Below are 18689 nucleotides of genomic sequence, written 5' to 3'. Positions count from 1 at the left end.
TTTTCATTTTCAAGTGCTCTGACTTTTTAAAAATATATATTGTTTATTTTGTTTTGCATAGGTAGAGATTTAAAAGATTTAGTGACAATCTATTCAACTACTTGCACATAACCCAAAATGAACTTGTTACACTGCATGGGGATTTTATCTTAAAAATTGCCACACCCTCTCTTGTTGAGGGGTCAGAGGCAGGATTTGAACCCAAATCTTTCCCAAGTCCCGCCCTCTATCCAGGGCATCCACAAAGTGACATCTCTTAAAAATTTCATTTTCTTCTAGATCATTTCCTTTCATATACACACTTACACGTGCACACACACACACACGCACGCGCACACACACATTTTGACCCTGGATATATTTGTTAACAGAGGACTGGGAGATCTTGCTCATTACTGTTGGAAAGTCTGAGAGGGAAAGAAGAGGGGTCTTTTGGGGGGAAATTTAATTAAGAAAGTATTCCTGAACCAAGAGAATATTGGATACAGTAATTGCAATAGGGCTTGCAGACTCAACTACTCTGAGCATTATACATATTCAGATCGACTAAGAAGGACCTAGGAAGACGTTGCTCTCTACCTCCAGAGAAAGAAGTCTACACAGTACATTCTGACAGAGAGAGCAACCACCTGTGTCACGGTGGTGATCTTAACTGTGTGGTGGGGAGGGACAGAGAGTTTAGAACTTCAAAGGTAACAAAAAGTGAGTTTAATTTACTTTTTTTCAAAAATATATATTCCTTATATAGCACAACACTGAAGGCTGTACAACTCACTGATCAGAAAAGCTAGATGACAATATACCTGAATAGTACTACTGAGTTGGTCATGGGCATGATTTGCTTCTGAGAAGGTTATTGAACAAACAAAAAAATGGGAGGGGTTTTGACGAGATATCTAGGGTGAGAAAAAGAACCGATGATTTAATATTCATCACTGAACAAGTTATAAAGGGTCCTCAGAAAAAATATCTTACCTGAATTAAAAGTTGTACATAAAATATTTCAATCACTTTTCATACAATACCATAAAATAGTTTTTGCTCTTATTTAAACAAATATCTAGGCAATATTAGCATATGTTCTAAAATACCTTTTTAAACTCATATCCATATATATCCAGACTAAATTCAGATATAAAAGTATATAAAAATATACCTGCAACCACTTTTGAGGCACATATTCACTCCCTCTTTAAAATAAACTCATAAATCTTGATTCTTAGCCACAGACTATCAAATTTATCCTGTCTTTTAATTCAATAAGTTTACTAAATATTGATTTTTTTTTCAATGTAGTTTTTTATAACTAGGTTAAAAAAAAAAAAAAGACCAGAAAAATAAGGCAATTCTAACAGCTAAAACAGTACCTATTATCATCTGTCTTGTGACATAAACAACAAGAAAAGCTGCATGACAGGACCAGGTCTTCTTACTGAATTATATTCATTGATTTTACCACCTTAAAAATATGTGTGCTGAAGATCTACTTAGAAGTGCTTTCTCAATACACCATTACCAAGAGCCTCTCAACATTTTACACTGCAATTACTTGGATTTCCTGAAGGTACTATCATGGATTTTTTCATTTTGATTAAGTCACCACCAAGTCTAATATTGAATTTAACACAATACAACTCCCATCTACAAACCATTCTCAAACCATTTACATAATTGCATATACATCAAGGTTGGACAGACAGAATTCAGAATATAAAGCACTTTATTTGTTATCACAAATTAAGGTGCTTTATTTCCTCTAAAATTAACTTCACTTTTAAAATTTTTAACTTTAGAACTTATGGTAGAATCCCTTTCCTAAAAGAAAGGCACATTCATGTTTCACAGTCATTCTGTCCCATCAGCGGCTCTTCCCAGTGTCTACAGGACAAGCTGACACCTGAAATCTTACACTGACTCAGTTCTGATCCCCAACTTCCTGGGCACTCATCTCTCTGACCGCAGGGCTGGAAGGTCAGGCAATAAGCTCATTCCAAACTCTCCCTTATAAATGACTCAGGGCTTTCCAGGTAGCTTTGTTTTCCATTGGCAGCTGTGCTTGGTTTGGATCCCATGAAACATCATGTCCCTATTTCAGCTCCATGTAGACAGGGGCTGTCTGTCTGAGCCTGACACAGTAGGCACCCAATAGATATTTACTGAATTGAATTAATTTTTAATGGGTAAAAATCTAAGGTGTTTTGAGATGACCATAAATGTCAGAATCCCAGACCACTTAACTATGCCACTACGGAAATGTTTTTAAAATATTAAAATTTATTGTTGAATTTCAATGAAAAAGAAGTTGTATTTTCAAGTTCTCTTCTCTCCTATTAATCAATTCTTTTGAAAGACATTTTAAATATCTTTTCTCTCATGAACTTGACAGGCAACAGCAAATATGATCATTTCCATAAACAGAAAGAGAACTGTATACAAAATTATGAATATCTCCTTTAGGCACACTTAAGATTTTTTTAAGTACACAATAAATTTAACATGGTAAATTTATATTACTATCCAATACTAACTTTCTTGTGTGCTTGTCTTTTTTTCTGAACTTTCTACTGATCTGTGTACTTTACAAATGTTTCAGTAATGATTTTTTTCTTTCCTTTCTTTTTGGTTTATTATTACACACTCATAATTTTCTCCCCAAAATATATTAATGATAACAATAATGATAAATATCCTCCCTTATAACAAAAAAGCATAGTTAAGCAAGAAAATATACACCTAGGTAGTCTCAGAAAATGCCTTGTCTGCCCCTAGAGTCTATCACTTCTGTTAGGAGGCAGGAAGAATGATTCATCATTTGTTTTATGGAGTTTTGAAATGGTCATTGTGTTGATTAAATTTCTTAAGTCTTTCAAAGTTGTTTTACTTTACAAAGTTATCGAATAAATTCCTTGCATCAAACAAAGTCTTCTGAAGTTTCTCTGAATTCATCTCTTCCAACGTTTCATTTCATGAAATAACTCCATCACATTCATGTCACATTTTTTTTATTCAATCATTTCCCAAATTATGGATACCTCAACTTTATTTCCAGTTCTTTTCTACGTCAAAGAGTACCACTACAAATAATTTTGTATATGAATTTTTTCCCTTTCTTAGCTATCTTTGGGATAAGCCAAAGAGACCCTAAAGTCAAATAGTCTCAGAATGGTCAGACTAATTCACAACTAAACCAAGAGTGCCCTGGCATGCAAATTGTCACATGGCCTTTCCAACAATTAAGATTTTCCCCTTTTTTGTCATTTTTGTCCATTTGCTGAGTGTTAGATGAAAGTACAGGATTGTTGTGCTTTGCATTTCTCTTCTTATTAGTGATATGGATCCTTTTTTCATAGTTATCAGTTTTTTATTCTTTTGAGAACTGTTGATTTATATCTTTTGACTCCTTACCTAATGAGGAACAGCTTTTGGTTTTATATATTTATTAGCTGTTTGCTTATCTTGTTACAAAACGTTACCAAAAAAATATGATGAAAACTTTTCCCCAATCAACTGCATTCCTCTTATCCCAAATGTGTTCATTTTGTTTGTGCAATTATTTTTAATTTCATTTAATCAAAATTATTTATTTTATTTTTTGCAATTGTCTCTGATAACTTATTTTGTTAAGAGTTCAGCCCTTACCCATAGCTGTAAAAGGAATATGATTTGCTTCTGTTTTTTATGGTATGATTTTTAATATTCATGTTACATACACATTTTGACATCTTACTATAGAATTGTATCACAGTATGCATTTTATTGTGGAATATAGTATAAGATGTTCTTTGCATAATTTCTGCCAGAAATTTTCTAGTTTTTCCAATAGTTCTTATCATGAAGAAAGTTCTTTCCTAGGTTTAAATATTTTTTTTGCTATATCAAACACTGGGTTTAATTATTTCTGATTCTTCCTCTGTGCCATAATTTTCAATCAAACTTTTTACCATTTTCACTTTTAAATTAAAGTCATGCTATCTTGCTTTGGAGAATCTTACAAATTTATCAATTCCAAGAAATCTCTATCTCTAAATCTTCTATAATAAATGCTGGTGTATATGCTACAATTACTTTTTTAAAACTTATGAAAATTGTTGTCACATGCTACTTTTACAATAGTCATTTTCCCTTAACCGTACTCTTTGACAAATGGAATCTTTCCTCAGAATGCAGAAAATATTTTAAGTCAGTTAACACAGCAATCCATCTAATAATGTAGAGCTTATTCCACATCTGAAGTACCCACTTCTCCACCAAGAGAAGTTTGCTAATCAGATTCTCTAGGACCAAAACGGTTCAGTTCACTTGAGCTCAACTACTTTTTGGTGTCAGCATCATTACATCATTATCTACACTGGCCTGCTCGACTTTCTCCACTCTGAGTCACTTCACATTCATAGTTTTTCCTTAGCCATTTCCCAATGAATAGACATCCCCTTTTTCCCCTGCTGTTACATATGCTTTATTTTAAATACTGCTGTATGGAAATGGTATCCCACCAGTAGTGTGATCACTGAATAAAAGGTATGAACAATTTAGTAACATTTTTTGCACATTTTCAAATTGTTTTCTTGAACAGCTGAACCAATTTACAGCCAATAATGTATTATTGAGTAAGCTGTCATTACGGTAATAATGCAACTTGTTTGTTTACATTTTTGCTATACTCAGCATATGCAATGGAAGACAAGAGGAGCAAGTATTCCACAAAATGATGTTATTTATTACCTTTGCATACATGATGAAATCAATCTGACAACTCTTGTTTCCTAAAGAGAACCTGTGAGCCAATCTTTCATATACCTACAATTATCTTATATTGTCAGATTTCATTTACAAATAATGATACAGAACAGTTCTAGAAGCAGCATATCAACTAAATGATCATGATCAGTGGACGAGTCACCTCCTTATCAATAAATATTTAATGCACCAATAATAAAATTAACATTCATATATGATTCTAATCACCCAATGGCACCATTCATACTACCCTGCCAAGATCACTACAGATGAATAGGTGGTCATACAAAACTCAGGACCATTTCTTGTTTGTTTGTTTGACTACTTCATGGGCTGCCATGCCCAAGAATACATCATTTAGTGACCCACTAGTAGATGATAAATTCCTCAGCATTTAGTTACCAAATATATTCTACTATTGGGACAAGACCTAAACCTTTTCAGCCCAAAATAATCTCTTAGAATTCATGTTCTATTGACATGCTCTTCACAATGAGGACTTCTGTGGAGATTTTTTTTTTAATGTTTGGATCAAAATTTAAATTGCTTAAAATGTTAAAATGGAGTGCAGTCAGCTGCTTTGCTAGCTTCTATCATTCTACTACCTAAAAACTTCTTAATTTAAAAAATGCAGAATAGAAAAAAAGGAGGATTCTTAAACGATTAAAGGATCATCTATCACATTCAACTGATTTCAAACCAGGTTGTGCCTAAACCGTTTCAGAAAATTTTATTAAAAGCTCTTAGTAATGAGGTTCTATAATCTCCCTTGAAAATATAATAATTAGTGGTTCAAATTTATACATATATATTTTCCCCATTTTTTACTTTGTTTAAAAATATAAAATTTACTGGTCTTAGTAAAAAAAATTCTTACCTTACTGCTGGGTCATTTTCCAATAGTTCAGTTAGCCGCTGTACCTGATCAGGTTGGATTGATCGCCCTAAAAGTGCTTCTGTGTTTGTGTAGATGAGAAACATTGATACTGCTCCCAATAAGGTTCCCACACCTAAAGAACCCAGGCTGTCAAAGAGTGGATTGCCTAAATAAAATTTACTTGAAGTTAGTAAATTTAGTTTTTATCACCTTATATAGTCAAATTTCTCCAATGCGTTACTGGAGTGTAAGGGACAAAAGACCAAACAACTTAAAAAGTGCCTTAGTAAGTTCTATAAAACCACTTTCCTCATATCTCTGGGATGATATAAATGTTGGTGCTCTCATTTCACAAAGGAGGAAAGTGAGGGCCAAAGAGCTTAAATTGTGTGTCTAGTAAATACCAGAACCCAAGTCTTCTAACTGGATCTTTCCACTATTGCACAGCTGCTACAGGAAACTGTGTGACTTTAAGTTCATTTTTGATTACCTGATTACTGATAACTAAACTATTTTAATGAAATTCACTAAAAGTTATAATTTCATTTAAATGGGGTTCCTATAACTTCAAGAATTTTGCAAAAATGAGTTATAAGAATGCATCATTTTCAGCCTATTTCTTGCATCATGGCTATAAAACACTTTCAGGTAAAATAACAATATAAAAATTAACAACAGTAAGAAGGTGAAAATTTCTTTGAATATTTATCAGCAACATAGTTTTTTCTTCCTTTGCAGTCTAACAAAATTATCATGAGAAAATCCAGAAATGAGATGATGACTACTTTTACAATTTATGGATTTTGGGTAATATTAAAAAACAAAAAACAAACAAAAAAAAAAACCCTAGCATCAATAAAGACATTTTTATTTGTTAAAACAAATTTAACAAATTATTTTTGTGGCTGGGAAAATCAGTTGAGATTATTCTTACTTGTAAATTTAACTCTTTTGACGGAAAGAAAGAAAATGCACTTTATTTATTTTATTAATAATTGATTTTTTCAAAGTAGTTCTAAAATTTAGTACAATTGCACTAAAAAGTAAAGCTGCATAGTTATCTAAAACCATACTGAAGTTTGCCATTTCTTTATAACCTTAAACTCTTCTAAATTCTTTTCTGCTGGCCACTACTCTGAAGCCACTTTATGAAAGTTCATCACTGACCTCCCAGAACATTAAATCTATGAATAGTATTTAGTCCTCATCCTTCTTGACAATACTGAATTGTCTATTTCTAACCTGACTTCTAAATTCTACTGGTTCTCTTCTCACTTTTTTCTTCCCACTTCTCTTTAGACTTACTGCTTCCTTGTTCCCACTCAATGGAATCCTTCAAGAAGCCTCCATCTCTCCACATCATCTTTCTCTCATTTCATTCACTCTCACAAATTTCACTCTCACAACTATGAAGATGGAACTCAAACTTTGTCTAATCCCTCATTCCTAAATCTCCAAATTTGCCTTTCCAATGGCTTACAGGACATCCTCAGACATCTTTGTCCCTCAAAGGAGTCTGTCCAATCCTGAATCTGTCTTCTTATTCAGTGTCCCCATCAAACCCTTCTCTTCTATTTGACTCCTTGGACCCAAAAAGTCATGAGGTCTTGTCCCACTTCCAGCTCTAAAATCTCCCTCTTGATTCCTGAAGTGACCTTCCCCTCCCTCTCCCGCCTCCCCTCCCCGTCCCCCCAGCAACTGAGGGGCAGAGTGAATATGGGGCCAGGCCTGCTCTTCCTGAGAACAAATCTGGCCTCAGACTCTTCCTCACTGTGACCCTGGACAAGCCACTTCACCCTGTTTGCCAAGTTCCTCATCTGTAAAATGAGCTGGAAAAGGAACCAGCCCAGAACTCTGGCAACACCTCTGCCAAGAAAGACCCAAAGGGGGCCACAATGAGTTAAATACAACTGAAAAATGACTGATGTGACCCCCCTTTTTCATAACCTGCTGCAACAAAACATCCCTCTTAACTCACATCTCAGCCTCTAGCTTTTCGCCTACTCCAATCCAAACTATAGCATCTCTACTATTTGGATGAACCCATTTGCCAGTTTTAGCTCTTAGTGATCTGTATCCATCTTGCATTCCAGGAAACCTGCAACAATCATTATTTACTTATATTTTTCTATTTTTCCCATCCTGTGTCTTTAGTTCAGTCACTCCCCAGGCCAGGCCATGCTTCCCCACGGCTAAAAATCAAGTCTCAGTTAAAAGGACACCACCCTCCTTGAGGTCTTTCATGATCTTCTCAAGACAGAAGTGATCCGTTCCTCCTGTCAACTCCCAAAGCCCTTTGCCACCCCTCTTGTAGCACTGACAATGTCCTATCTTGTAGTATTGACTATACCTTTACATAAGTCATGTCAAGAGGAGCTAGCAACAGTTTTTAAATTTTAGAAAATGTCATTCTTTTTATTTCAGCAAGCTAATCTATAAAATGTCATTTATGTGAAATAATCACACTACTAGAGCAAAGAAAAATTCTTAAATATTTGACTAAAAAGAATTATGTTAAAAGTCAGGTATAAAATGTTCATCATAGATAAATTATGAGATTTTTAAAAACTGTGGTTAAATGATAATTTGGATTAAAAACCAATCCTCAAGATGCTGAAGACAGTTAAATAAACTTCAAAAGTATTTTAATATTAAAAGTGTTTTAATATATATACTGTCACAGAAAAATTCAGATACAGCTATTTTTAAGAAAAGCAAACCTAAGGAAACTGATCATTATTTTAAATATTAGGAGGATGAGTAAAATTATTGGGGAATTTAATAACGTATTCATTCTCTCAATAGTTCTTTACAGATTAATATTCTTTAATAAATATTTTACTTGACAGAACATATTAGGAAAGGAATATAAAAATTATCAATAACTTCTAAAAATACAATAAAAAAGTTCAATTGTATCTGGTAACTGTGGGGTACTAAATATTCACACTTAAACTACTATTTCAATTGATAACTGGTGTTTTAGGAATATAAGATAAAATAGCACAAATAGGAACTTTTTGATTTCCTAGAGAAAATAAAATTTGACATGAACAGAGCTAATTAGAAATGCAAGAGATATATTTCTAAGCAATAACAGGCATATATGAAGACTGAAGAAAATGTATATATATCTATTCTTAAAGTATAAGTTTAAAAAAAGAAAAAGGAAATGATGAAAATCTAGCTGGATACATTTAGAATAATCTTAAAATTTAACTTGAATAAATTCCCAGGAAAAATAACACTTAATGGCTATAAAACTCTACAGCCTCTCCATTTTCCTTCTCCTCTAATCTTTTCTGAAGCTCTTGGGAGGAGGAGGGTCTCTTCCAGCTGTAGATCTCTAGGCACATGCTTTTATACATATGTACTCTACACCTATCTAGGTTTGGTGTTCTGCTTTTTTCTTTCTCATTAGTTCATCTAAATCCTGTGCATCAACATTAAAATTTCAACATAATCAGTACATCAACCAGGACTTATTAGGTGCCTACTATGTGCCAGGCACTACGCTATGTGCTGAGAATACAAAGAAAGGGCAACAACAGGCAAATAACCATGCACAGACAAGACAGATGCTCCCAATGCATGTGTGCATACACACAACTGCAGCTAATCACAGCAAGAGGGACAGGAGAATAGGAAGAAGGTGGAATTTTGCCCAAGAAGCCAGGAGGCAAACAACAGGAAAAAAACACCCCAGAACACAGACTTGTCACACTCAGTAACAGGCTATAGCTTCGCTCTCAACAGCTGGTCATTCTGACTGCTTTTTGTTTAAAACACTAGATTTCAAGTCAAAAAACCTCGATCCAGCCCTTGGCTCCACTGCTTCCTCTTTAAATGCCTTACGTGCTGAGAGCTGGAGTCACTTTAAGGCTCAATTTCCTCATCTATAGAATGAGGTTAGATCAGAGAGTTTATTAGTTCCCTTCTAATTTTAATAAGCTGTAATTTAAAAAACTACAGATAAGAATATTTTTTAAGGAATTTGCAGTTTTATTTGGAGCTCCTAAGTCAACTCTAGTAGAAGGGCTTTCAGGCTAACAGAGATTAAGTGAGCTGTGTTGGGGTCATATGGCCACTAAGTGTCAGAGGCAGGATTTGAACTACTCAGGTCTTCTGGACTCCATGCCCAGTACTATCCAGTGTAATAGGTACATAGTGTACTACGTATACACTAGCCGCCTATTCAGCAATAAATGATGCAATAAGTATTTTTTTTTAACATATTCAAAGGATGAGATCAAAGGTTTACTATATGCTAGCATTCATAGCTACCAATATTTTGTTTAAAATAATATAAATATTTTAATAACAAATTAGATTATCTCAAGATCATAAAATAAAGTCAGGCAATATTAAAATGAATACTCTGAAGCCTGGCTTGCACAATGTTGTTGGGTTGGACCTCGTAGGGCCTCATGAGCAGAGAACTTGAGGGCAGAGGAACTAGAGATGGCAGCGCCCACTGATAGCAGCAGTGGCATTTCACTCGAATAGTCAATGTAATGACTATGTCCTTGGAGAAGAGGAATGAGGGTTCAAGATCTATGACTACAGATCAATAGTTCTTATCCTCATGTCCCATGAATATAGGATGTCCTCAGACATAAAAAAATTTATTAATATCAAGATATAGTGAGTGATCAAGATCCTGAAGTCAGGAGGACCTGAGTTCAGATCCGGCCTCAGACACTTAACACTCCTAGTTGTGTGACCCTGGGGGCAAGTCACTTAACCCCAATTGCCTCAGGAAAAAATAAAAGAAAAAAGAAAAGAAAAGAAAGAGATAATGAGTGAAAGAATGGAGTAACAGAGACAAGATAACAATCATCATGGTATCCCTCGTTAATGAAAAATTTTGTCAAAGTTCCATAAATGAAGCAAAACCACTGCTTTAATAAATACATGCATAGATCCAGTCACCATCTTAAATCCTGCCATCACTAAAGGGTTTTGGGGTGTGTGTGTGTGTGGGAGCTTATACGTATAATTTTATAATACAAAGAAAAGGAAAACAAAATCAGCTTTACAGAAAGTCTAACACTGATTTACCTAAATCTATTCTAGATTCTAGATCCTAAATCCTCTAGTAACAGTATCCTCATTCCATAAAGTCTAGGATTCTTAACTTTTTTGTGTGTCACGGACCCTTTTAGAGAAACTCATATGGACTTCTCAGAAAAATGATATTAAATGCATAAAATAATACAATTATAAAACTATTCTTTAAAAATAAATCCATGGAATATTATTGTTCTGTAAGAAATGACCAGCAGGATGATTTCAGAAAGGCCTGGGGAGACTGACATGAACTGATGCTGGGTGAAGTGAGCAGAACCAGGAGATCATTATATACTCCAACAACAATACTATATGATGATCAATTCTGATGGACATGACCATCTCCAGCAATGAGATGAACCAAATCAGCTCCAATGGAGCAGTAATGAACTGAACCAGCTACACCCAGCAAAAGAACTCTGGGAGATGACTATGAACCACTACATAGAATTCCCAATCCCTCTGTTTTTGTCCACCTGCATTTTTTATTTCCTTCACAGGCTAATTGTACACTATTTCAAAGTATGACTTTTTGTATAGCAAAATAACTGTATGGACATGTATACATATATTATATTTGACTTATATACTTTAACATATTTAACATGTATTGGTCAACCTGCCATCTGGGGGAGAGGATGGGGGGAAGGAGGGGAAAAATTGGAACAAAAGGTTTTGCAACTGTCAATGCTGAAAAATTACCTATGCCTATATCTTGTAAATAAAAAGCTATAAAAAAAAAAAAAAAGTCCATGGACCCTAGGTTAAAATCCCTGCCTTTCAACAATGTAGTTTAGTAAACTGTAATAAAATCATCCTATTCTCTTAAAAACTTTTTATATACTAGAAAATATTTTTAAGCTGTTCAACCAAATCATCTTTAAATTTGGAAATTAGTTACCTGTTAAAGAAGTTAGGCCCATACAAGTAGCTGCTATTGCCACTCCTAAGACTGCTGCAGCATCTTCCAATAGTACCACATTTGTGCTGGGATCACGACTCTGTACCACTTAATCATGTGAAAATGAGAAAAACAAAAATGAAACCTTCAAAATTCTTAACTGGATATAGCATTCTAAACACACACTCAAAAACTGAGGCACAAATAGGAATAGCGTATTTATAAAGATACACAGAAATCTCCAGATTGGGTAAGAAGACTTTTGGTTTAAATGTAAATATTGGCTTATACAATTATAATTCTACAAGATTTTATAAAGCACCTACTATGTACAAGGCACTATTCAGAATCACGGGGATACAAGGGAACAAAACAAAAATTCCTAATACTTCCACAAATACTCAAAAGATAGGGAAAAATGCAAAGGATTTATGTCAAAATTTGTAATGCTTAATTTAAACAAGTCTATTTACTTACAGATGATAGTTGGCTACACTATTATGCATACCTTTGTAAGGAATACAGAGACACTAATAAACTTATTTTAAGCTATTAGAAGAATAAAGAAGTAACTGATCTACTTTGTAAGAAACATACCGTATTTGTAAAATGATATTCCTTTAGCTTGAGCACTCCGTCGAAGTTCATTTACAGCGACAAGAAGAGTTGCTGAAAAGACAAACATTCATGTAAAATGTGCCTATACTTATAATCTACAAATATGTTCCACAAATCTAAGTACAGGATAGTTTACAATGCAGTGAGATTTCACACAAAGACCAAAAAAGGAACATGTGAATACGATTAGCACATAATGAATGAACACAGAATTTTGTTTGGCAAAGAACCAGATGTTGTCATACAGCTGAAGCTTTTTAAAGAGACTTTTTAAAATTATGCTACAAAACTGTTCCCTAACTAACAATTGTGCAAAGCATTTCAATCTAATCAGTCCTTTATTCTTTTATGTTCAATCTACTATTACTACTATTACACGTTAGTGTATTGATATAGGGTCCTAAGCAGATTAGTGTTAGCTATTATTTTTGTTATTACTATTATTACTATAGTTTAATGAAGAACGGGCATTCAGATCTCTTATATCCTTAAGAGGCCCTATATTTAAAGAAGGGCTTATTATGCAGCATCATACAAATAAATAGTAACCAAAGGCTAAGTTTGGAAAAACTATTCTCAGAACCTCAAGGAGCAAAAAATTTCCAAATATGTAATTAATTTGTAGGAATAACAATGTATTTTGTGAAAATGCATACCTCCTTCAGACACCAATGATCCTGCTAAAATACAGTAAGCCTAGAAAACAAAAATTTTTAGAGCAAAGAATAAATATTTCAGTGAACAATCATAAGTCTTTTACCAGTTTTGTAAAATCTAAAAATGAAACACAGATTTTAATTCCAACAGACTATTTAGGTTTTCATACAAAACTAATCAACTAAGTACTATGAATAATACATTGCCTGAATAAGGAAAAATCCCCTTCAAACCAAAGCTTTTAAAATTGATTACAAATCTGATTTGTATTTTAAAATTTTTCAAGAGGGTAACTTTAAAATTTTGGCCTTGTCAAATTCAATTTATTCAGAAAGCTTGACATAAAAGTTTATATAGAAGATAAAATAGGTACTTATCTACTCAAAAACAAACTGGGACAGTGGCACATGCAAAGTGTTTCTATATTCAAGTGCCTAGACAAAAATTCTAGTTTTGCCATTTACTACTTATCACCTTAACTCCCCAGGTCTCACTTTTGAGGGGCTTAGAAAAACTGATCTTTAAAGTAACTTCCAGCTCTAGCAGAGGTCCTACATGCCATGCCTTAAGTATCTTGTCTACTTAAAAAAAAAAAAAAAAAAAAAAAATGTGGATCATGGTCAGCTGAAGAGATAGAGTAGATAACCCTGACATCCAGGAGTATTTCCAGGTCACTTTGCATGAGTATTTTAAAGGGTTAAAATGTAGAGACCCCTAAGAAAAAGACAAAGAAAAAGAATATCAAAAGCACAGAGAAAGAAGACGTTAGCCTTCAAACTCCCAGATCTTGTTAGGTGGCTCCAGAAGCCAACCTAATAAGCAGAAAGATGGCAGCCTCTTCTACATTCTATTTGGAGTCCTAGACCCAGGCCAGTCCTCAGTAAGAAGGAAGAAAAAATACAGAAAGGTCTTTTCTCTGTGTCTTCTCATTTTACCATGATTAATGGAATCAGAAAATGAAAAACAGGTGAATATTAGAGAGATAAGGAATGGAAAAGTGTGCTGTTGTTTGTTAAATTTTTGTTAAAAGTAGAAAGGAATTACCCTAAGGCTCAATAATCCTGTTCCATAGTGTTTCCTTCTAATCTATAAGGGAAGTAAAACTACAGAAATCAATAAAGGGAGAAGAGGTCTTCAAGGGACTTGAAGATATTACTTTTCACAAAAAAAGAGTCTTGGTATATATTTCTGGATTTTAATTATTATTTAAATTTAATTATTATTTAAAACAAAGTCAAATTCAATTAGGTCACCAAATGTTTAAGGACAATTTATCTGCCAAAAAGACAACAGGTGTCTAGTTCTCCAATTGCATTCTATTTACCAATTAGCCAATTATTCAAGGTCAAATTTTGAATTAGTCATTGTACCTCTTTGACTCCGTATGCCACAGATCACACTTATCATGCAATGAGACAAATACTAAAAGAACAAAATATCTATAAATTAGTCCAAATTTCTCAAAATCAAGACATGACATATATATTTCATTATTTTTTCTGAAGAGAAAATAATCACAAATGAAATGAACAAAACTCAAGTATCATAAGCTCACACTTACCAATACAGATTTGAACATCAATCAAAAGCATTTATTAAGGGTCTATTATTACGTGCCAAACAGTGTTGTGCTAAGCAATTCCTGGAGATTCAACTACAAAGAACAAAACAATCCCTACTCTCACAGACTTTACATTTTAATGGGGCACACAAAAATATATGCACCCATAGGTTCCTGACCTTTGCCATTCACTCTGTGGCTAACTTTTAATCTTTCCGAAAGAAGAACTATTTTCTTTTTCTAATTATATCCCCAGTGTTTGGCTCATTATTTGGAATACAGTAAGTATTTAATAAATATTTCTTGATTCATTCATCAGAACATGTCCTTTCAACTACAGCTACATTTATAAAATTCTGATATAATGTAACCACTTTTAGGCACATGAGCCCTATTCAATAATTGTAGCACTAAAAGGAAGTTCTAGTGTATTTTTACAGTTTCTTAAATAAAACACTATTTCATATGACTAAAACCAGAACAGATCATATTACCCAGAGAAAAGATTCGATAGGCTGCGGATGAATTAATCCTGTGATTCCATGGTACCAAGAAAGTCCTGCACCCATCATAAAAATACCAACGCCACTAATTAATGAGGAAATATAGCGCATATTTGAGAAACCATACCTAAAATAACAGAACAAGAGAATGGTTAATACAGAAGAAAAAAACTTTCTTTTAATACATATTTTTTAAACCTCAATAAAAATGGAAAAGCAGAAGAAAAAAAGCCTCAGCACATTTGTCATAGTTTGATAGCTCATTAAAATTAAACTGCTAAAATCACAACTAATCAGAAAAATAACAGTGGAACTAGAAGTGACTACAAATTCCTGAAAATACATAAAATAAAGTGTACACTATTTAATTTAGATGTTTTTCTAATTCCTTTTCCATACAACCTATTTTGATTTAATTATATGACTTTAATGTATTACATACCACAGCTGCTGAGAAAATTAATTTAATCTAGATGTTTAATAAGCAGATAGCATTTAAGTGCAATATAGTTTCTAACTGAATTCTTCAGTCTTTATGAACAGCCAGTTTATGATTTATATCACCTTTAATTTGATCCTGTATAGTTCAACAAATCACAAGCACTATTGCTATGCTTATAAGCTTCAATTTAGATTTTCTAGTTCTTTTTAATTTTTTCATCCAATTTTTTTAAAGCGTTTTTGGACAATGCATGCATGAATAATTAGAAAAAAGAAGTGACAGATTACAGCAGCAAAAGAAATGTGTTATTAACAAAATTTCTTTTCTTGAAAAAACTCACTTCCAATACCCAAGGTCTTAAGAAAATCTTGACTGAAAATTTAAACAAGAACTTTTAATGAAAACTGCTCTCTGAATTATTACTGAGAGGAAACTTTTATCCCAGCTTTAAACTGCTTCATGCATACTTATGAAGGCCTCTGGATGCACAAAACCTAAGATCTAGAAGAACTTTAATGAAAAAATGAATCAACACACACCCCAAAAAACATTCTTTCTACACTATCCTATAAAAGATCATACTGACTTTGTTTAATGGTTTCTAGTAAGGGGATGTCCACCATCTCTTGGATCTAATAGGGAAATAATTTTTCTCTACATCAAAATCTAATTCTCTTATCCCCATTCACCTGCTCTTGATTTAGCCTTCTAAAGCTAAGCCGACTAAATCTAACCTCTACAAAACAATGTCCAAATACATGCTGTATCTTCCTACAAAAAAATCAAACCACTTTTCTTCTCTGTACTAAACACTGTGTTGTTGCAAAGTGCTGCGACATCATTTAACCGGCAGAACAATGCAATACATGGAACATATAGCATCAGGACATCTAGAGAATTAATTTGGATACAAATTTGAAACTTTTAGTCACAAGCTGGCCAGAGCTTAGGAAAAGAAGAGTAGTGTTCTGCCTTTATGGACAAAAAGAAGAGATGTGTAAACTATAATGTATTTTTGTTAAGTTGTATACAAAATCTAAGTGTACATTTTTTAAAAAATATTATGTATCCACATCATTTAAAATGTTTATATTATCATACAAGTGGAATTAAAATATAACTGTTACACTGAATTATTAATGATACAGTGACAGAACCAAAATACACACTTAAGGACTCAGGAAAAGAAAGAAATTTTAAATCGAAACAATGTGCATTCTATATGACATCAGCAAAATAAATGGTTTGGGGGAAGTAACATTTTTTTCATACTGATAAGTTCTATTAGCTCTGACACACTACTACTGCAAAATCTAAATCTTACCATAAAAATGAGGTTCGGTGTGAAACATGGGTTTTACCGATTTTCAAATATGAAGATGACAAAGACAAGGAGAGTAAAAAATGTGCCTTGCCCTTATTAATTCCATACAACGGAAGTCATTTATAAGTCATGCCCAATTCTTCAAGATTCCACTTGGGGTTTTCTTGGTAAAAATACTGCCACTTCCTTCTCTCACTTATTTTTACAGATTAGGAAACTGAGGCAAGTAGTGTTAAATGACTTGCCCACCATTAGACAGTAAATGTTGAGGCCAAATTTGAATTCAGGAAGATGAGTTTTCCTGACTCTAGGCCTAGCATTCTATCCACTGTATCACCTAGTCCCCTAAAATTATAGCATTATTTAAGAAAATAAAGAGTTGAAAAAGATTATCTAAGGTATAAGCCTAAGTAAGGGCATGTTAACCACAGAAATCATTTGAAGTAGTCACTCATCTTAAATGATTAATTACCCCAAAAGGAAAAGAAAAACCAAGACAATGTACTTACGGATGTCTAGGATCTGGTGTTCGAACAGACTGAGAGATGCCTAATGCTAATAAAGCCTATAAAACAAAGAAGAAAAACATTAGCATGATTCTGCACTGTTTCCAAATAATTCTTTCTTTCTATCATTTACATGATGAAAATCATTAAGAAACAATAAAGGAAACAGCAATAACTACTATTCTTAAATATACTTCAACACCAGAGAAAAACACTTAATGTAACCTTCTTGAAAACCTTCAAAAGGGTTTTCAAATCTTCAAATTTTTAACTATTTTAGATGAGTTTTTAAAAGCATACACATTTCCATGGATTCCTAGAAATATTCTATCACTGAAATGTTTGTCTCTGTCCCCACTGCTTAGGCTCAGTGCTTGGCATGGTGTAGGTACCAAACAGAAGCTTGGTGAATGGTTAGGGTTATCAAATTCAAATAGAAATGGAAACTGCTCAATTCCAACAGACTTGTGATGGAAAGAGCCATCCACATCCAAAGAGAGAACTATGGAGACTGAACGTGGATCAAAGCAGAGTATTTTAACCTATTGTTGTTTGCTTGCTTGTTTTTTTTTTTTCCTTTCTCTTGTTTTTTTCCCTTTTGATCTGATCTTTTTTGCACAGCATGACAAATATAGAAGATGTTTAGAAGAACTGCACATATTAACCTCTATCAGATTGCCTGCTGGCTTGGGGAGGGGGAAAGTGGAGAGGGAGAAAAATTTGAAACACAAGGTTTTACAAAGGTGAATGTTGAAAACTCTAGCATGTATTTGGAAAAATAAAATACTAAAAAAAATTAAAAAGAAATAAGGACCACTAAAGTATACATAAGAATCTCTCCAGGCATATTATGACTTCCAGAATTCCATAGTAATATTATCTATGTTCTATTACATTTTTACTTGTTAAATATTTCCAAATTACATTTTAGTCTGGTGTGGGCAGTGGCAGCAATTCCAAGTCTGATACCTGAGATTTAGGACATCATTAGATGTGCTAAATTTTATAATACACAATGCCCCAAAGATGCTAGATAATTTGACACAAATTGATGCACATATACTTTTTTTCTGTTTTTTAATAGTTTCTCTATCTTCTCCTTTTTATAGACATGCTTTTTCCTGAATCTCTCTTCTAATTCACCATGGGCTTTGAAACCAAAGAACTGGGACTGTTAGAATTATCTATCAACTAACAGTGAAAGAGGATTATGAGAAATTTTTTTATGAATGCAGAAATTTCATTCCAATAATTTTTGTCATCTTTAGTTTTAGCTGCTTTTTCTTTTTGTCTATTCTCAGGTTCTCTTGGCTGAATTTTCTAAGCCAGGTGAAGTGATACTGTGTGAAACACTGCTTTACTATGTTAGGCACTTGAATTCTTTGTTATTTTTCATTACTGTAAATAAATTATAATTATTTTTCCACAAATATCTTTTTCTTTCATTATTTCCTTAGGAATATTTCCAAGAGTGGAATTATTCTTGACATATG

General features: G+C 33.3%; 1 protein-coding gene across 2 annotated transcripts in view; it reads right to left on the bottom strand.

The window, feature by feature from the left end:
- Positions 1-18689, bottom strand: part of SLC30A9 (solute carrier family 30 member 9) — a 67379-nt gene that overhangs the window by 13045 nt on the left and 35645 nt on the right. For both annotated transcript variants that reach the window (XM_031942594.1, XM_023506035.2), the window contains 6 exons: positions 17200-17255; positions 14916-15051; positions 12860-12899; positions 12183-12254; positions 11586-11693; positions 5615-5780 (listed from right to left, as the gene is read on the bottom strand). In XM_031942594.1, the coding sequence (XP_031798454.1) occupies positions 5615-5780; positions 11586-11693; positions 12183-12254; positions 12860-12899; positions 14916-15051; positions 17200-17255 (578 nt within the window). The remainder of the gene's footprint in view (positions 1-5614; positions 5781-11585; positions 11694-12182; positions 12255-12859; positions 12900-14915; positions 15052-17199; positions 17256-18689) is intronic.

This window comes from Sarcophilus harrisii, chromosome 6 (genome assembly GCF_902635505.1).
Source record: "Sarcophilus harrisii chromosome 6, mSarHar1.11, whole genome shotgun sequence".
NCBI classification, from domain to species: domain Eukaryota; kingdom Metazoa; phylum Chordata; class Mammalia; order Dasyuromorphia; family Dasyuridae; genus Sarcophilus; species Sarcophilus harrisii.
This window is presented reverse-complemented; position numbering and strand designations above follow the sequence as displayed.